This window comes from Leptonychotes weddellii, chromosome 9 (genome assembly GCF_054177405.1).
Source record: "Leptonychotes weddellii isolate Sample4059 chromosome 9, ASM5417740v2, whole genome shotgun sequence".
Lineage (NCBI taxonomy): Eukaryota > Metazoa > Chordata > Mammalia > Carnivora > Phocidae > Leptonychotes > Leptonychotes weddellii.
The window spans coordinates 110119408-110140023 of NC_138377.1; the positions used below are offsets into that span (position 1 = coordinate 110119408).

The following is a 20616-nucleotide window of genomic DNA, read 5'->3' on the forward strand; positions in this document are numbered from 1 at the left end:
GAAACCCTTACGCACAGCTACAGTATGTACATTATTTCAGCCTCTTGGCCTGTTAGGCATTTTTACCATACCCTATGTCCCAGAAGTTCTACTTCTGGAGAAACTCAGGCACGTGTGCATTGGATCCATGTACAAGAAAGTGCATAGCAGCATTATTTAGAATAGCCCCAAAAGGAAACAATCCTAATGTCCATCAACAGCAGAATGGCTAAGTTATGGTATAAGATATACAACGGAATTCTATACAGCCGCGAAAGTAAACAAACCATTGCTGCACGCAAACAGGATGGTTCCAGTCATAATACAAAACCAAAGAAACCGGGCAGGCAAGCACACTGCATGATGCTCTTTGTATCAAAAGCAAGCAAAAGTTGGGGAGCCTGGGTGGCTCAGTCGCCTAAGGATCCGCCTTCCACTGGGGTCATGATTCCAGGGTCCTGGGATCCAGCCCATGTTGGGCTTCCTACTCGGCAGGAGTCGGCTTCTCCCTCTCTCTCTGCCCCTAACCCCACCCCCCTTGTGCTTTCTCGCTCTCAAATAAATAAGTAAAATCTTAAAACAAAAACAAAAACAAGCAAAACTAATCTATGGTGTTCGATTCCTGGTTGCCTTGGGAAGGGAGGGAGGCTTTCAGAAAAGTGTTCATTTTCTTTTTTCTTTTTTTTTTGAAAAGTGTTCATTTTCTGGACCGGGAGGCAGCAACGCAGGTGTTCTCACTCTGTAGCTATTAGTCACGTTGCAAATTCCTGGTCTGCGCACTTTTCCGTATATCATGCTTCCATTAAATATTTAAATGTCTGGAGATCACTGGCCTAACAGAAAACTGAACCTGGCGCAAAGCCGGGTCTGGCGCGCGGGGCGGTAGGACGATCCCAGTGAAGTGGCCCTGTGATTGACCTTGCCCTGGTTCTCACGTGGTAGCCCGGGGGACCAAAGCACCCGCCCGGAATGAGAACCTGAAGTCCTGGACCCTTCACTGGATCCCACGGGTGCCCGCCCCTCCTGGGTGGAGTGAGGACAGACACCGCGTCTCCTCCCACCTCAAGCTGCAACGATGCATGGAGACAGTTCCACTCGGGTGCCTTCACATTTTGCTTAACTTGCGGACACAAACATCTGGAATCAGGGGCCCTCCTCCAGATACGCCCCAAGGAAGATCCCAGAGCCTGAGACAAGCTCAGCGCTCGCCCGAACCTCCGAAGAGAACGAGGTCGGGGGCGTGGCTCTTCGATTGCTTCGGCCTGGATGTGGAGCTGCACGCGCATGCGCCGGCTGCGATTGGTGTTGCCTGGCGGCGGGGCGCGGGGGACGCCGGGAAGTCTGGCGGGCGGGAGGCGGCGGGAACAGCCGGCGGGCCGTGGCACCGGCAGCGGGAGGCGGCAGGATGGTGAAACTGACGGCAGAGTTGATCGAGCAGGCGGCTCAGTACACCAACGCCGTGCGGGACCGCGAGCTGGACCTCCGGGGTAAGTCTAGGGGGTGGGCGGGCCTCCGCGCGCAGCCCGGTGGTTCGCACCCCGCCGCGTGCGCCGAAGGCCGGCGCTTGGCCAGCAGGCCTGCATTGTGGGCGCCAAGCCGGGCGGTGCCAGCACCGCCCGGGGCTGAGTCTGACCGTTGCTGCCCCAAAACCATCCCTAGGCCCTTCTGAGGCTTCAGTTACCCCCGCTTGTGCTGACTCGCCCAGCCGATTGATTGATCGCTTCCTGATCCGCACCCGTGGGCCTCAGCTAGGCCTCGCTTGGCGTATTTCACAGACTGAACTGTTTGAGAGCTGGGAAAATGTTAATAGCTGTAATCCTAGTGCTCAGCGGCTCGTTGGTTCTCAGTAAATACGTTGAACTGTTAATGTGGGAGTATAGATAGGATACGTGTTAATTACCTATAATTTGCGAGGGAGGAAATGAAGTCTGAGAACAAAAGCGATTGTTTCCGCAAGATTTCTTTGTTATTAGTGTCAGTTGTCTTATATGTCCCTTTCATCAAAACATTTTAGGGGCATCTGGGTGGTTCAGTCGTTTAAGCGTCTGCCTTCCGCTTAGGTCGTGATCTCGGGGTCCTGGGATTGAGCCCCAAATCGGGCTCCCTTCTCAGCGGGGAGTCTGCTTCTCGCGCTCTCTTTCTCCGTGCCGCTCCCCCTGCTTGTGCGCGCGCTCTCTCTCTCTCTTAAATAAATCTTTAAAAAAAATTTTTTTAAGGAGGCTTGCACTACGAGTGCCCTGTGTAAGGTGGTGGAAGCTTTGAACTATTCAAATTCATGTAGCCGTTTAAACCTTAGGCTTGCGGAGAAATTGGGAGTGCAGCTGTCTAATCAGCATTTCCAGGAAATGACTTTAGGAAGGATGTGAAGAGCAGTTTCTCTGGGAGTAAGACGATACAATTTAGGCCTGAGATTTGGTTCCACAGGGACAACATCGGCTGAGGTGCAGCACTGCTTCGGGCTCTGCTTTCGGTTTGGATTCCTTGCTGACAAAGCCCAGTGCTTTTATTTTATTTATTTATTTATTTTTAGAATTTCTTTCTTTCTTTTCTTTTTAGGTTTTATTTATTTATTTGACAGAGAGAGATAGCGAGAGCAGGAACACAAGCGGGGAGTGGGAGAGGGAGAAGCAGGCTTCCCGCCAAGCAGGGAGCCCGATTTGGGGCTCGATCCCAGGACTCTGGGACCATGACCTGAGCCGAAGGCAGACGCTTAACGACTGAGCGCCACCGAGGCGCCCCAAGCCCAGTGCTTTTATTTTGTTGAAATTAAGTTTAGAGAAAAGTTCGATTCCAGAAGTAACTGACCACCTTCGCTCTCGGCACAGATTGATCTTTGCTGTCTCTGAAGTGCATTGAGTGTTGAGGATACTTGTTTTGGTGTAACCTTTGCAGCTCTGAATTATGTACTTTAACTGTGGCTTGGGTTCATTTCTTTCTTCTGCCAGCACCTAGAACAGTAGTTAGGCCCATTTTAACAAATCCGTGAGTATTTGAGTGAATTGTTCACAGGGTGGTTTATTATTGTGTATAAACCATTGACCTTGAAGTCTGAATTGGATCTGGGGGAGGTGTAGAGGATATCCTGATAAGTTCAATGAATCTGGCCTGTGGGAATGCAAGAGGTTAAGAACTGTCTTCCACGATGTATGAACAAGACTTGGACACTGACAATAAGCAGCTTACAATGTAAATTCTCATGCCATTTAACTATTTCTGGGGCTTTGGTTAGAACAGTGTGAGGGACCCTGTAAATATTCTTGCAAATGTTAGCTACCCATATTACTATTACTAAGTGCCCTCATTACCATAGCCCTTGCCCTTGTTGTCTTGACCATCTTCATGTCCACTCCCTAGACTGTAAGCTTCGTGGCAGCTAGGACATGTGACTCTTGTTCCTCATGTTGTGTACCAGTTACTTGCACAGTGTCTGGCACAGTGTAGGTGTTAGGTAAACACTTTCTGAATAAATGGAAGCTTTGAATCCAATTACTATGAAGTACTGCTACGGTTTTAATGCACCTTTTGACCATATTAATACTTGTGTATTTTTTTTCTTCTATTTTACAGGGTATAAAATTCCTGTCATTGAAAATCTAGGTGCTACCTTAGACCAGTTTGATGCTATTGATTTTTCTGACAATGAAATCAGGAAACTGGATGGTTTTCCTTTGTTGAGAAGACTGAAAACATTATTAGTGAATAACAATAGAATATGGTAAGTGTCTGTTAGTGGAAAGTAATTTTTTTCCCCTAGAGGAATGTTGCAGTGTTCCCTGATGAAGCCATAGTACTTAACTGCCAGTTGAGCCTACATATTTCTTAAAATGAGAAACAAGCTGCACTTTTCCCATATAGGTCCAGAGATTAACTTGGTATTGGTCTCATTTTATTTGCATCTGTTCAGAAATACTTATATATTCATGGTAATAGATATTTAAATTACAAACATGCTGTTTTGTACATATTTTGGCTTCTAAAACAATAATTGTAATTATCAGAGGGATTATATTAAATAGATAGGTAAAGTTCAACAATTATTTATATATATGTATGTGTGCGTGTGTATATATGTTTGAAGATTTATTTATTTATCTGAGAGAGAGAGAGAGAGAAAGTGCATACCTGAACATGAGAGCAGGGGGAGGGACAAAGGGAGAGGGAGAAAAATCCTCCAGCAAACTCCCCACTGAGTGTGAAGCCCCATGCGGGGCTCTATTCCTAAGATCATGACCTGAGCCAAAATCAAGAGTCAGACGCGTAACTGACTGAGCCACCCAGGTGCCCCCAACAATTATATTTTTGACTGAGTGTCTCTACCTCATATCCTCTGCCATTTGTTTTTCTTTACAACTGAGTTTTAGAATATTACTTACTGAAATTGAGGGTTTTCTTTAACCCTTTTTCATCACCTCTGAGTAAATCTTATCAAAAAAAGTTATTGAAGGGGCGCCTGGGTGGCTCAGTCGTTGAGTGTCTGCCTTCGGCTCAGGTCGTGATCCCAGGGTCCCGGGATCGAGCGCCACAACGGGCTCCCTGCTCAGCGGGAAGCCTGCTTCTCCCTCTCCTACTCCCCCTGCTTGTGTTTCCTCTCTCGCTATGTCTGTCTCTGTCAAATAAATAAAAAATAAAATCTTTAAAAAAAAAAAAAAAAGTTACTGAAGGTCTGTAGACAGTGTCCTTAGTACTAGGTAGTGGCTTGCTTTTTTTTCTTTTTTTTTTTTTTTAAGATTTTATTTATTTATTAGAGAGAGAGGGAACACAAGCAGGGGGAGGGGGAGAGGGAGAAGCAGGCTTCCCGAGGAGCAGGGAGTCCGATGCAGGGCTCGATTCCGGGACCCTGGGATCATGACCCGAGCCGAAGGCAGCCACTTAAGCAACTGAGCCATCCAGATGCCTCGGTAGGGGCTTGCTTTTTAATTTTTTTTAATTTTTACTTTTAAAAGATATGTTTGTTTATTTTAGAGAGAGAGAGCGTGCACTCAGATGCAAGTGGGGGGAGGGCAGAGGGAGAGAGAGAATCTTTTTTTAGAATTCCTGCTTTTTGAGGGCAGGGATTTTTTTTTTTTTTCAAGATTTTTTATTTTTTATTAGAGAGGGAGAGCACAAGCAGGGGGAGCGGCAGGTAGAGGGAGAGGGAGAAGCAGGCTCCCCACTCAGCGGGGAGCCCGATGCGGGGCTCGATCCCAGGACCCTGGAATCATGACCCGGGCCGAAGGCAGCCTCTTAACCAACTGAGCCACCCAGGCGCCCAGGAGAGAGAGAATCTTAAGCAGACTCCTCGCTGAGCAGGGAACCTGACTTCAGGGCTCTATCCCAGGACCCTGAGATCCCAACCTGCCCAAAATCAGGAGTCAGATGCTCAACTGACTGAGCCACCCAGGCGACCCAGTGACTTGCGTTTTTAAAGTAGGCGTATTTCTCATGAGTTACCCGTTCCCTTGTAGTGTGGTTGTTTGTCGTGCACCTGAGCTGTGAATGCAGAATCACTTGTATTTCTGTGCTACCCACACAAGAGTCATGAAGTAAGCTAAGTAGTTGGTTCTACACAGTTGCTTCTGCGCGTAGCTTTCACTAGATAAAATGGTAATGGAAAGAACCCCAGGCAGTCCTCAGGAGGCATGTGTTCTAAATTCATCCCACTTCTGCCAGTAACTAACCCTGTGACCCTCGATAAGGTTTCTTCTTTGTGCTTCATTTTCCCTCTGTCAGTTAGGGTGTTGGAAGAAAGATCTCTAAAGTTCTTCCACCTTTGGAGTCTGAAATCTTCTGTACGAGGACTTAGATAAAATTGTTAGCTTACCTACTTTTCCCTTTTATGAAGTCTTTTCTTTTTTCTTCCCCCATTTTAGCCGTATAGGTGAGGGGCTCGATCAGGCTCTACCCTGTCTGACAGAACTCATTCTCACCAACAACAGTCTTGTGGAACTGGTAAGTCAGATGGGGGGTGCGGGGAATGCATTTGGGGGGAGGAATTAAAGGTGCTACATGCCTCTTACAGACAGTTTAGAAAACCCAGAGAAGGATCTCATCCTTTGTCTTTTTCGTAATTCAGGATCTGGACTTCTTTCAGTTAAATAGCCTTTTCCACTCTGTAGCTCATCTTTTGACAGTCTGAGGGTGTCTTGATAGAAAAGTTCCTAATTTAAGCGTAGTCCAATTTATCAGTCTTTTGTTGTGTTGCTAGTATTTTTGATGGCCTGTCAGGCTTCCACTACAGAAAGAGTTGTTTTCTGTAAACATAAGTTGTTTTCTAGAATTGCAGTGTCCCATATGGTAGCCACAAGCAGCTACTCTGAATCGCGATGTACTAAGAACTGTAAAATACGTGTCAGGTTTCAAAGACTTAGTACCCCCAAAAATGTAAGCTATCAATTTTTTATATTGAAATGATAATATTTTGGATAATAGGTTAAATAATATACTACTAAAATAAGTTACACTTGTATTTTTCTTTTAATTGGCTACTAGAAAACATTCAGTTACATATGTAACATGTTAAATTTTGTTGGACAGTTACATCCTGGAAACTTGTTTTACTCTTCACATTGAGATCAGTGATCCACTTGGAATTGATTTTCCTGTGAGCTAAGGGGCAAGTTTTATTTTTCTATTTGGGTGTAATTATGGTGGCCTATTTCTTCTAATGCTTTTTAAGTTTCTGCTCTGTATGTATAATTTTTAACAGAATTGAGCTCATAGTATACATTGTTTTGTAACCTAAATTTTTCACTTAAACATTGGATGTGTAAGTCTGTATTATATAACTTGATTTTGTGTTATTATGACCTTACCTCCCTTCCCTGTTTCCATGATTGTTTCTTTCCTGATGGACTGGGTCCAGAGCTTCCTTCAGATTCTCAAAGGAGTACTTGACTCCAGAAGTAAGAAAGCACTGGTCTGAGGCCCTGTCTTTTCTAAAATATATGAGGTATTCAACCCAAAATGCACATTCATAGGAAATGTGTGGCATGATAGAAGCTGTTTCTATTTTTTTTTTTTTTTTAAGATTTTATTTATTTATTTGAGAGAGAGAATGGTGAGAAGAGAGCACGTTCCAGGGGGGACAGGGAGAAGCAGGCTCCCTGCTGAGCAGGGAGCCGGACATGGGGTTTGAACCCAGGACCCTGGGATCATGGCCTGAGCCACTCAGGTGCCCAGAGCTGTTTGTATTTTTGTGTATGTTGTAATTATACTTAAAATTGTCTGTAAAGATGAAGGCTGAGTTTGTGCTATCAGTTACTGAAGTAGGTGTATTAAAATCTCACATGGTCGTAGATCTGACAGTCTCCCTAGAGTTCTGTCCATTTTAGTTTTATGTATTTTGAAAGTCTCTTAGTTGATATACAAGATTTTAAATTGTTAATACCTTCCTGATGAACTAACCTTATTACTGTGCCGTGCCCCTCTTTATCTCTTTTAGTGCTGTTTTACCTTGTCTATTTTATCTGCTATAATATGCCAAAACAGGCTTTCTTTTAGTTAGTATTTGTATGATCATTTTTTTCCATCCAAAATTTACGTCCAGCTTTTCTGTACCTTATATTTTAGATTAAAACAGCATATGATAAGGTTTGTTTTGTTAAATACAGTGTGAAGTCATTTTTTTAAATGAAGTATTTGGTCTGTTTACATTTAATTTAATTACTGGTGTATTTGAGTTTGTCTTTTTTTCTGGAGGTTATTATTGATCCACCCATTCTGCATTTCTTTTTCTCTCCTTTGCTGTGTTCATTCTCTCTCTTTCTCTCTCTGTCTCTGTCATTTTTTCTCCTACAAATAGTGTAGGAATTACTTATTCCTATTGTTAGCATTCTGGGAATTAAAAATTGATATTAAAGTTTCAACTTAACCAATACCTTTAGTTTCTTTTTTTTTTTACCTTTAGTTTCTTAAACAATAGTGACTTTAAAAAAAAGCATTTCATACCTCCCAACATTTTTATTTATTCTGTCTAAGGAACCCATCAAGGCATCATCATTATATTTTACAGTTTGTGTGTGTCTGCGTGTGAGTTTAACAAAAGTTGCCTTTCGTTCCTTTTTGTTTTGGTTTTTTTTGCAGCTTTATTGAAGTATGGGTGATGAATAAAAATTGTATGTATTTAAGGTATACAATGTGATTTTTGATAGATGTATACATTGTGAAGTGATTACTGTTACCAGACTAACATACCGATCACCTCACTTATTTACTTTTTTGTTTGTATGGTAAGAATACTTGAGATCTATTCTCAGCAAATTTCAAGTATACAGTAGTATATTATTATTAACTACAGTCGCCATGTTGTACATTAGATCTCTAGAACTTACTCATCTTATAACTGAAAGTTCGTACTCTTTGATCAATAGCTCATTTTCCCTTTCCCCCCACCCCTCAGCCTCCGGTAACCACCAGTCAACTCTCTGTTGCTGTGAGTTGGTCTTTTTTTTAGATTCCACATACAAGTGAGATCATGCGATGTTTGTCTTTGTCCCTTTTTAGGTCCTCCCGTGTAGTTCTTTGAGTGGTGCTATGCAGGTAGCGTGCTCTGGAGCTCCCTCTGATGGGTGTTAGTGAAGCGTTTAAAAATGGCAGCTGCTCTTCTGAACTCCTGGCTCTGTTCCCCTCTTGCTTTTATCGGTACTTTTTCCTCATTGTCCCTCTTGCCCCTGTCCGGCTCAATTTCAGTCTGGTCCGAGCAGTTTCTCCTCCTTGTAGGGCGTTGTCCTGGAAAGGATACCATTTGTGGTTAGTATTAAGAGTGAGCGCCCAAATTGCCGGGCCCCTCGGGCCTTGCCCCAGCCTTGCTGCTCTCCTTCCTGGCATGTGCCCATCTGCTGGTGGCTGCTCTCACTGCCTCTTGGTCATTTCGGAGCACTCGGTTTGTCCCGTGCATCTCCGCTTTCCCTCTGCTGCGGCCTGTGCACACACTGGGCCCGTGCGCCTCGCACTGCCCTCACAGTGCTCTGTCCCTGCGTCTTCCTGTTCCAGGCTTCCTGCCACAGTGCCTTTTCCTCTCCGTTAGTTGTAGCTGTTGACCACAGGTTTTGCTTTTGCTGTCCTTGTTGTACTGTATTTTATGGGATGCTTTGGGAAGATTCAAAAACTAACCTGCCCTTGTCCCATAATTGGGTCCTTTTTTTTTTGAACTATACTCTTTGTCCTTGACGCTGAGGCAGTTTGAGGGAGGCTGGAATAAAGGTGCCTGCCCGCAAGACGATGCGCCGCCTGCGCTGCCATGAGGCGCGTACAGGTATTAGTGGGGGGACCATGTTACCCCAGGCTCCAGTTTGAGGTTCCCTGTGTGAAGAACTTGGTCTGAAGTTGCAGAAACGTTGACATCTCTTTTCTAAATCAGCGGTTTAAATTCTAGCCCTTTGGAGGTTGCTACAGGAAATAAAAAAATTTTTGTCTCTTCTGCTATTGAGACAGAAACTGTTAGGACTAAGATTGTAAGTTTAAGAAGCTCAAATCTACTTGCCGGTTTAGTCAGTAGGAATTCATTACGCATCTGTGCTGGGATAGTATTGTGCTAGATGCTCGGGCCGTACAAAAATAAAAGGTAAGATAGGAGTCCTTGCTCCAAAGACATCTGCCATTTCAGAGTCTCAAAATAGCCTGTGGTTTCCGTGTTCTTAACCTGTGGCCATTTCTTTTACAGGGTGATCTGGACCCTCTGGCATCTCTCAAATCACTGACTTACCTAAGGTATGGAAACGATTTGTGGTGGTGACAGTGAAGTCCCTTATCATAACACCATTACCAGCCTCGCTCTTAAAGCAATCAGTGAGTAAGAAGGACCTTTTAAAAACAAGGAGTGAAAATATTTCCTTTAGGTCCAGTGCTCTGTTAAAGCTTCCCTAATGTTAACTTAATAACACCGAAATGTGCAAAAATGTTAACTTTTCCTTAGTTTATGGACTCATCTGGTGCTATTAAAATGGACCTCTTGTATGCTGCGCTATGAACAAGGTTGGCATTATGTTACTCCTTTTCTTGTAGTATTCTGAGAAATCCTGTAACAAATAAGAAGCATTACAGACTGTACGTAATTTATAAAGTTCCGCAAGTCAGAGTACTGGATTTCCAGAAGGTGAAACTAAAAGTAAGTATTGTCCTTTCGGTTGTAAGTCATTATAGGTTCGTGTGTTTTATTTTACACTTTTGTTACTGATTTTTTTCAATTGCCTAATGAGTTTTACTATTGGTTTGTAATAAAAACGTGGCAAAGAAAATGTTAAATCATGTATTTTGCATAGCAGAGTTTATAGTAGGACTTGGGGCTAACGCTGTCTTGGCGGGTAGTGCTGGCTGTTCAGGCAGCCTGCGATCAGCCACCAGGAGCACTGTCAGCAACAGACTGTTTAGATACATTCCCCGCGGGGAGCTAATATAATCCATTTTCAGCAGCTTTAATTGTTAGGGTGATTTTCCCTTTACTGGAAGTGTTTTTGTTTTCTTTTGCTTTTTAAACCTTCTTAGTTCCTCCAGAGCTCCTCCTTAAAACTAGGAGGGGGAACTTTCTTCGGGGCGCCTCACCAGAGAAGGCAAGGCCTTTGTCTCCTTTTACTTGAAATTGGCTTTTGGTATTTTTACCAGCCCACAGTATTTCAGGAGAGTTTTCTTCCGTGTTTTCTGAGGAATGCATCTAAATGCATGTGGTATTCCTATTTCCATTAACTCTGTGTGTGGTGTTGCTGTAGGAGCGTCAGGAAGCAGAGAAAATGTTCAAGGGCAAACGGGGTGCACAGCTTGCAAAGGATATTGCCAGGAGAAGCAAAACGTAAGATACGGATATCCAACTTCACTCCACTTCACCTTCAGAAACACTATCTGTCTGGCTTTTTGCCTCCTACAGAATTAAAACACCTGTGCCTAATAACAGTATTGAATTTGTGTGATGATAGCCCGTGACCAACAATGGTCCACACATCACATGAGATTTCTACCAGGTTAGCAAATCCTTCCGTGTTTAGTCTTACTGCAACATTGTATGCTTCCTGCTTTTTGTCTAGAGGAAGATGAGAACTGGGTGGTGTTTCTGAAGGAGAGAGTTTCTTGTATCAGTTTGTTAACAAAGATAAGATACTACACTGGTTGAATTACTTTCAAAAGCTTTTTTGAAAGTAAAAGAGAAGCAACTTCCATTGGTCCGGGTTTAACAGTTGCATTCTTCTCTCCCCCTCCCAAGTTTCAACCCAGGTGCTGGTTTGCCAACTGACAAAAAGAAAGGTGGGCCGTCTCCAGGGGATGTAGAAGCAATCAAGGTAATAACGTGTTAGGACTCTTGGGACTGGAGAGAGTTGCCATGGGTTTAGGACATGAAATATGTAATAGACCAAGTTTTAAACATTGTAGTCCTCCCCCCACCCCCCCAGCAACAGTTAGATTTCTGCCTGAATTCTGTGTAAGAAGGAAGTAGCATGAAGTTATTGCTTGACTTTGACTTGAATTACTTACATGAGCCAGTCAAAGCAGAGGCAGTTCTAGTTCTTTCTCATTTTCCCAGGGTATGTTTTATTTCGAACAGTTAGTTACCTTAGTATGTTGTCTCAGTGTTTGCCTTAGTTTTTATTTTCAAAGATTGCTGTCTGCAAGATCTGCTTGATGATCAGTGGGAAATCCTAATTTCATAATAATTGCTTCCTAAATTACCCAGTAACATAGTTCCAAATAGGTGCTTGAATTCACTAAAATTTTAGAACATTTGCAGTGATTGTTGGCTGTCTTGTAAGCGGGTCCACACCCTTTTACCAGTTTTGGGAATTTATGATTCGGCTTTGGGTTGATTTCAATGTGACAATAAAATTCTTGCACCAACACAACAATTTAATATTCCAGCTCCCAAAGTTGCTGTGGACTTCTGTAGGGTTTTCTGGGTGATTGATCGTTAGATGCAATTAATGGTCTGTCTCCGTTGTTTTCTGTCCTCCAGAATGCTATAGCAAATGCATCCACCCTGGCTGAAGTGGAGCGGCTGAAGGGCTTGCTGCAGTCTGGCCAGATACCTGGCAGGGAGCGCAGACCAGGTCAGGACACAGTGTTCTTGTCTGCGGGCTGCCCAGTTAATGTTATACTTGAAGTGATTCCAGAACAGTTCAGATGCCATGACCCAGGAATGTTAGCCTCTGACGGATGCGAAATCCCTTTATATGATCTTTGAGGATAAGTTATTTGATGGAGAATATTCTGGCATAGGACCCCGAGGGTTTTTTATGTAAAAGTTGAAGCATACATTATTCCCTAGCCATGCAGTGTAACCAAACACCAGAGGGAACCGTGTGGACTTTCACCCGTGTGTGTGTGTGTGTGTGTGTTAGATACCTTAGTAGTTGGTTAGAAATACAAGCCTCAGAGCCAAACAGCATGAAGCTCAGATCTTAGCCTCACCAGCTCTGTCTTTGGGTGAATTTCTTCAACCTCATTTAATCTTAAGTCCATTTCCTCATCTTTAAATTTAACATAACATACAGTACCAACCTCAAAGGGTGTTTGGGAGGATAAGTAAGAGTTCATAGGTAGCACTTAGCACAGGGTCTGACATGAGCATACATTTTTGCTAAGTGTTGGCTATTCTAATTTTTTTTTTTTTAAAGATTTTATTTATTTATTTATTTGACAGAGAGAGAGACACAGTGAGAGAGGGAACACAAGTGAGGGAGAGGGAGAAGCAGGCCTCCCACGGAGCAGGGAGCCCGATGGGGGCTCGATCCCAGGACCCTGGGATCGTGACCTGAGCCAAAGGCAGACGCTTAACGACTGAGCCACCCAGGCACCCACCAGAAGGAAATCTTTTTTTTTTTTTTAAGATTTTATTTATTTATTTGACAGAGAGAGACACAGTGAGAGAGGGACCACAAGCAGGGGGAGAGGGAGGGGGAGAGGGAGAGGGAGAAGCAGGCTTCCCGTGGAGCAGGGAGCCCGATGTGGGGCTCGATCCCAGGACCCTGGGATCGTGGCCTGAGCCAAAGGCAGACGCTTAACGACTGAGCCACCCAGGCGCCCCTATTCTAATATTTGAATGCCAACTTTGTGTCCGGCAGGATGTTGGGCGCTGGAGGTGTAAAGTAAAAACTACCCAAAAAAATGTGTATTACGAGTTTTGATATGAATGTAATTGGGTGCTTCTATCTAGACTGGCAACTCAGGGAAAGTTCCCTTGGGCAAGTCATGTCTGAACGGAAGCTAAAAATAAGTAAGACATTAATTAGATCAGCGGTTCTCACTGTATAGCCCTTGAGCCTCTGGGCGTCTGTGAGGTCAGAACTTCGTATGATAACACTGAGGTGTTACTTGCTTTTTCCGCCGCTATTAACATTTGCACTGATCATGCAAGAGTAACGGTGGGTAAAACTGCTGGGGCCTCAGCACAGGTCAAGGCCATGGCCTAGAAGGTATTAGGAGTCCTCATTCTAAATTGCTGTGCACTCTCTTAGTAAAGTGTTTCACTTAAGATCATCCTTCATGAAGCAAAGAGATTAATGTTATTAAATATCACCTTTTTAAATGCATATCTTTTGATATCCTGGGTGACAGGATGAGGGTATGCACGAATGCATGCCCTAGTTGGTTGGTTGTCTCCATGCACTTGAACATTTGTTTCATTTGAGAGGCAGGCATCTTCTCGAACGTGAAGCGAACTCGTCACTTCAAAGAAAAGGTAGATCTATGGATTTTTCAAGTAAGAGAGTATGAAAAGTTCATTGATAAGGTTTCAGACTCCACAGTGCAAACTAACCCTTAAGAAACTACCACTTTTATCAAGTTTTAGCATAGCATCAAACAGGAAAAGCCACAAAAAGTCTACGAAGACTGTTAGAATACTCCTTCCTTTCCTAGCTGCGTGTCTATGTAAGGCTGATTTTCCTCATTTCCTTCAGTGAAAACAAAGTGTTGTAGCAGGGGGACTGATGAGGCCAGTCCCAGGGTCCAGCTGACGGCTGTTCGTCAGACACGATAGAGAGAGGCAAAAATAGAAGATAATGCCAAGCTTCTCACGAAATATTTTTGTTTTGGAAAATGTTATTTTTTTTTTTATAAAAACATAAACGTTAACATGTAATGGAGACCTTTTTTTAATGAATTACTATTTTTTTTAAATACTTGATCTTAATTTCTAATACAGTATTGATGAATCTAATATGGTATTGGTAAGTGTACATAAACAAAAGCTCTTTGGGTCCTAAAACTAAAGTGTTTGCAAATTGCTGAACTAAACAAAGGCAGAGTGACATTCTAGGGAGGAAGTGGGGACCACACAGGCAAAGCACCTGTGGCAAATAGGAGCCTTGCCCACTTGAACTGGAAGAGGCCAGTGGGAGTGAAGTTCAAGGCACAGGGAGAAGTGGTGAGATGAGCCAACAGAGGACGCAGGCAGTAGGCCACACAGGGCCCTGCAGACTGATGGATGCGGTCTTGTGTCCTGAGAGCATTAGAAGTCTGTCAAAGGTTTTCTTTTCTTTCTTTCTTTTTTTTTTTTTAAAGATTGTATTTATTTATTTGACAGAGAGTTAGAGAGCACAAGTAGACAGAGCGGCAGGCAGAGGGAGAGGGAGAAGCAGGCTTTCCGCTGAGCAGGGAGCCTGACGTGGGGCTCAATCCCAAGACCCTGGGATCATGACCTGAGCCGAAGGCAGACACTTAACTGACTGAGCGACCCAGGTGCACCATGTCAAAGGTTTTCAAGGCTCAGTGGTGACAGGTGGGGGAAGAGGCTGTATCATAATGGCTTATTGTGACTGTCATATGACAGAATTACTGAGCTGATTTGTTTCCCCTAAAATGTTTTATCTGGGCCTTAGGATCTCTTGGATTTTCACTGTGATCTGGCGGTTCACTGGGAAGAGGAAAGGAGACATGGTTCAGTGTACTCCATAGATTTCAGTGGGCCAAGGCTTCTGAGTACACTGAAACTTGACTGACATTCTTATCCTGGTAGTTTTGTATCTAGAAATCCGATGTTGGGGCTAACTGTAGAAGCAATAGGCTTAAACAAGAATAATTTTCCCATGCACTGAGTTAAAACATTTCCTTCTTCAGAATACATTGACCCAAATATCTGTCATAAATTGATGAACAAATGTAAGACTTTTGGTTGTTGCCATACTCTAATTTAGAGACAATAAGTCACTGAGTATTCCCATTAACTGGCATGTAGTAGGTATCCAAATGTTTTTTGAGGATTCCCATTTTCTTTGCCTATGGTAGCGGTAAGAACAAAACACAAAGTATAAGCTTTTTGCTTTCACAAAAAAGGAATTATCAGTGCAACCAAAATGGGTTATTTGAATGTCAGACAGTGAGTTTGACTTTTATAAAACACCTTTGTGACCCTTTGCCTAGGAATTGACCATCCCTTCCGATACTTGCCAAAGACAGGTAGTCTCTGGACGCCAAGCTCCTGTGGTTGGGTTTGTACCTAGTCCAGGAACTAGCATGCAGTAGCTTCACAGAAGGGCCACTCGCATCCAGAGAAGCACATGCTCTGAACTCAGTATGACATCTGGCTTTGTGTTCTTCTTTAGGCCCCACTGATGATGGTGAAGAGGAGATGGAAGAAGACACGGTCACAAATGGGTCCTGAGCAATGTGGCCTGAGTATCTGCAGGATGTATAATACGCCTCCTTGGGACAAGTCCTGCTTTTTGAACTTGGAATAATAGCCTTGTTTGGGTCAGCAAAGTGGAGTTCATAAGCATTGTCGAAAGGCTTAAGACTGCTGCTGGTAATTTTGTAATATTACTAATTTTGAAACCTAAATGCCAGTTTTCTACAAATAGTAAAAACACAGCGACATTCACTGTGCTGCCACGTTGTCTGTCATGGGGGGTGGGGGGCGGTGCGCAATGAGGTATACGGACATGTGGAAGTTGGAAATGCCCGAGGGCGGTGTTTCTAGGTAGGCTTCCCAGGCCTCTATAAAATGTTCAGATTTTTAAATTCTTAATAAAACTCAAGATTACCTGTGTGCTGCCAGTGGTTATTGGTAAGACTCTGCAATCTGGTGCATTTTTTCCCCCATGCAAAGAATAACAACAGCTTCATTAAAGACAGCCAGGCTTTAATTACTGATTTGAAAAATTGTAGGGGAATGCAACTCCTGCTTGTTGGAATCTGAGCAGAGGGGCAGCATGTTCCAGCATTTAGGACATGGTTAGGGGTGTGGGGGGGTGGTCTTGCCCAATGAGCAGGGTACGGCAATGTCCTCTCACAGCTCCTGGATGCTTCGTTGCATTTCTCACACCCTTTTATGGCCAATTTAGGCTAATCATAAAAACAATGTGGAGGTGAGCACCGTCACCACCCGTCTTTTCATCTGCTGGTGTTGGTCTGGGTTTTCTTTTTAAACAAAATGTGAGAAACACTCTTGTCAGTAGACCCCTGAACAATTGTGGGTGATTGCTGCTGGGCTGATTTTGTCATTCTTGTAAAGTGTGCATAAGATGTGTAAGCCATGAACGAACTCGACCTTCGAGGAACTGGCAGTCTAGCTGGGAAGATGGAACCGTGGGCAACAGTGGTGCTAAACCTCCATGTAGTAGAAGAGAGGGCAGAGCGTTCAGAAAGGACATGGAACTTGGGTATCAGGAGAACTTGGCCTGCAGATTGCCTCAGTATGACCCTAAACCAGTGCTCTCCAACCCCAGTGTGCTGTGAATTTCCAGGGCGCCTTGTTCAAATGCAAGATCCTGTGGGGGCTGGTGCCGTCCATGAGAAGACAGGGCTTCTCAGGATTTCCAGACTTCCCTCTCACCACTTCCTCAGTGTCTACCTGACACCTTTCAACTCCCTCAAGGACAGTCCCCCGTAGTCCATTTACTGATGGCCCAAACCAGGGTGCATTGCTCTGCTGTTTTACCCTCACTTGGACAGATGGGGAGGTTGATGTTTTTTAATGATTTCCTGGGACATTTAGGCACCCAGGAACTAACCCAAATAGACAATAGATGGATTTATAAACTAGAAGTTAATATAATTTGAGAGGAAGATAACTCTGCAGTTGATGCTCTGCTGTTCCCCTCACCAAGGTGTTACTAAATGTACATGGAATCAGAACAGAAGGCCTTGGGGGTGGGGTGGGGTGGTCTTAGAGATCGTCCTGGGCTGGATTAGAATTTAGCTTTGACAACATCTTTCATGACAGAAGCCATGAGGCTGCCTTTTCTGCTTGTCAGGACAACTAAAATGAGCCCAGTTTCCTCCATGCTTAAGATCCAGGGAAGCTATTGCCATCCTAGTCAGGAGGCTCCCTGCTGCCATCATTTATGAGCTACCGATTAAGGGGACTCTGAATGAGCCTCTGGTCATTACCCTGAGTAATAACCACGTGGTTGCCGTTCATCTCCCTCCAGTCACGTTCCCTCCCTCCAGCTTACTTCGGGTCCTGGCTTCGACTGTGGGCAATCCTTAGCAATAATACAAGACTTGGGTGCCATTGCCTGAGCTGATCTGGCCTAAATGGGAGCACTTTGGCACCAGTTTAATGATGCATGGTTAAGGGTTTGAGGGCTGCTAAGAAAAAACAAAAGGAGCCCTTGCTCCAGTATTTATGCTCTTGTCCCAACTGAGGCTTTTGGAAAAGTTGACAAGATGAGTGTGAGAGCTCCTTTGCTCAGAGCTCCGCTAATACCCATGTGTCTCAGGACCTGAAAAATGGGGATTGCCTCAACCCGGTTTTTCCCAGAAGCCCTGTGGTTTCAGTGTGCAAGTTCTGTAGAACATGAGGTTCAGTCAGAGATAATAGCTTCTGTCATGTTCTAGTAGAAACCTGTACGAGCAGCACGGTCACAGCAACACTCAAACTGTATTTCTGTGGAACTACATTAAGATGTTGATTTGAATATTAATAGCTTTGTAATATTGGTGAAGGGTAGTTGCAAGAAAGGCAGGCTGGGGCAAGGTGCCCCCCCCACCCCCGCAAGAAGAAAGCACCCTTAGAAGGATTTTACACCACCCTGGAAGGGGCCCTCCACCCTTTCCCACGTGACAGATGACAAAACCTGATTGAATGACAGGCACAGGGAGGGTTAATCAGATTAAAACAGCCCTCCCACAAAGCCCATAAAAACCCCTAGACTTGGAGAAGTGGATGGCAACCCTCTGGGATCCCCTCCCTCTTCGGGAGCTTTGTACTATCACTTTATCACTCAATAAACTTTGTTCTGTTGCCCACCACTCTTGATCTTGTCTACCTCTTCATTCTTTGGAGTGGCGTGATCAAGAACCGGGGCACCGAAGAAGGAAATCCTGTAACAGCCTTTGTAATTAGTAGGTTTTGAGATTCTAAGAACTATAAATTTAGGAAATGTATGTAGTTATATCTATATCTATATATTTACATATGTAGATATTTAACATAATTTAAATGCTACAGTAGGGGGTGCCTGGGTGGCTCAGTAGGTTAAGCATCTGCTTTAAGCTCAGGTCATGATCCCAGGGTCCTGGGATCAAGTCCCGTGTCAGGCTCCCTGCTCAGTGGGGAGTTTGCTTGTCCCTCTGCCCCTCCCCCCCCAAATAAAATCTTTAAATGCCACAATAGGAATCTACAAGAATGTCATTGAGGGCGCCTGGGTGGCTCAGTTGGTTGAGCGACTGCCTTCGGCTCAGGTCATGATCCTGGAGTCCCTGGATTGAGTCCCGCATCGGGCTCCCTGCTCGGCGGGGAGTCTGCTTCTCCCTCTGACCCTCCCCCCTCTCATGTGCTCTCTCTCATTCTCTCTCTCTCAAATAAATAAAATCTTTAAAAAAAAAAAAAAAAAGAATGTCATTGAAAGGGACAACCAAGTTTGAGAAACACTACTATTTGATTGCCATCTCTGTAATCTCCCTTAGCTGCCAACACCCTTTAATCCTGTCCTGTTCCATATACTTTTGTGAAAAGGTGAGGTTAGGCAATTTGTCAGTTAGCTATTGCCACGATAATGCTGCATAACAAACCACTCCGAAACTCAGGCTGTTAAGTGACAACCACCATTTATTCTCACAGCTGGCTCGGCTTTTCATTGCAGGTCTATGCGTTAACTAGGGTGGCTGAGCTTTGCATATCATTCTTGGGCAAGTCAGTTAAATGGGCAATGGCACAGGGAGGAAACGCTAGAGGCTTCTTAAGACCTACCTTCAAAACTGACTCACTGTTACATCTGCCTACTTGTCATTAACCCAAGCAAGCCACCTGGCCAAGTCCAAAGCCAAAGGATGGGCAAATAATACTCCTTACACCTTGAGGCTATTGCAAGGATACGGTTGTTAGGAGGAATGATGAATTGGGGCCAATCATTTAGTCTACCATGGTCTGTGACTGGTTGGGAGATCTTTGTCCTGTTTTTGCAAATAAGCCCTGAGCAGTTATATTGAACAACGTGTGTGCTGAAATAACTTTATGGTTCTAGATAAACTAGGTGAGATGACACACCCAGATTAAAGGGACAAAGGTAACGCATAAGCCTGACTAGGAAGAATAACTTCTATCAATGGGAATTTAAGAACAGCATTGTGCTAGGAACTGAAGCAAAACCCCTTTATCCTTGCATCCTAGTAATTCAAAACCTATTAGATTTTAGGTGAATATACTATTCATCATACTGTGAATACATATGTCAACAAAGACACTAGTTTATAATAGTATGCAAAGGTACTTTATTCTTGGTGTTTAAAAATATGCATTATTTTCATTACTGTTGTGCTGGTTTCTATTTTATATCACAAAGTCCTCAGTGACAGGAATTATTCACTATTTTTGTTTAAATGATAGAAACTGAATGTTAAGTTTATTCCATCTTCATGCCTGCAGACACTGCAGGGCAGGGTGGGTAAACAAGGCAAATAAGGCAAACTCTTCTCCCCCATTTTACCACATGCAACATTTTGGCATTTTTATGATATGCAGGTTGACTCAATTCATTGACTTGGTTTGAAAGCTGGCAACAGTAAGGTAGGATCTCTGTGAGGTGGGATCTTCCTCCATAGCTACTCCAAATATCCTAATCCCGGGAGGATTCACTGGGAGCTCTGAAATGATGTTCACTGCAACATTCTTGAAACTTTCACATCTTGAACCGACACCTTTTGTCAGGGTAGGGAACTATCTGTTAAAAACCTTCTTAGCCAACCCAAGCCACCAGCAATCTTAACCACTAAGTTACTATAAGAAAATGAACTTCCCAAGCATTAATCGAAACTTGTGCCATATCCCTTTTCAGGATATTAACGCTCTGAAGGGAAAAGAGGTCCTCACCCACTGCTTCCGTGAACAGTGACTCTCCTACAGTATAGTGTACCTAATGTCCAGAGCATAACCAAACAAGTGGGGCAACCCCCATCTCTTGACTAGGTTATCAGTACTTACACACAAGGTATATTTAAAGCTGATCCCAAATCAACTATTGCAGTCATAATCCCAAGAAATAGTTCAGTTTTAGCACATCGAGTTCCTGCAAGATGCCAGATCAAGGGAGAAACCACTTCAAAACAAAGAGTGATGGTTCATCACCTTTTACAAGTGAGAGGAAAACAACAAGGAGGGACTAAAACTTCTCCCTCCTAAACTCATCAATGGCTGTCTTCACAGCTTTAATTGACAAAATCCAGAGTCCTCCATTTCCCCATTTCTAGAGCCCATTTTCAAGGTGAAGAAAAGCTCTGACGTCATCCCGTTAGCTG

At 43.8% G+C, this 20616-nt stretch overlaps 1 protein-coding gene and 1 long non-coding RNA gene across 5 annotated transcripts in view; one reads left to right on the forward strand and one right to left on the reverse strand.

Annotated features, from left to right (window-relative positions):
• Positions 1 to 1231, reverse strand: part of LOC115943668 (uncharacterized) — a 31161-nt gene extending 29930 nt beyond the window's left edge. For all 4 annotated transcript variants that reach the window (XR_014148752.1, XR_014148753.1, XR_014148751.1 and 1 more), the window contains exon 1: positions 1041 to 1231. This is a non-coding gene — a long non-coding RNA (uncharacterized LOC115943668). The remainder of the gene's footprint in view (positions 1 to 1040) is intronic.
• A 61-nt stretch (positions 1232 to 1292) lies between these two features.
• On the forward strand, positions 1293 to 15925 carry SNRPA1 (small nuclear ribonucleoprotein polypeptide A'). Its single transcript, XM_006741409.3, has 9 exons — positions 1293 to 1466; positions 3547 to 3694; positions 5829 to 5907; positions 9620 to 9666; positions 9961 to 10063; positions 10662 to 10741; positions 11150 to 11225; positions 11894 to 11987; positions 15483 to 15925. The coding sequence occupies exons 1-9, from the start codon at positions 1385 to 1387 to the stop codon at positions 15539 to 15541; spliced, it is 768 nt and encodes a 255-aa protein (XP_006741472.1). The 5' UTR covers positions 1293 to 1384; the 3' UTR covers positions 15542 to 15925.
• The last annotated feature ends 4691 nt before the right edge of the window (positions 15926 to 20616 follow it).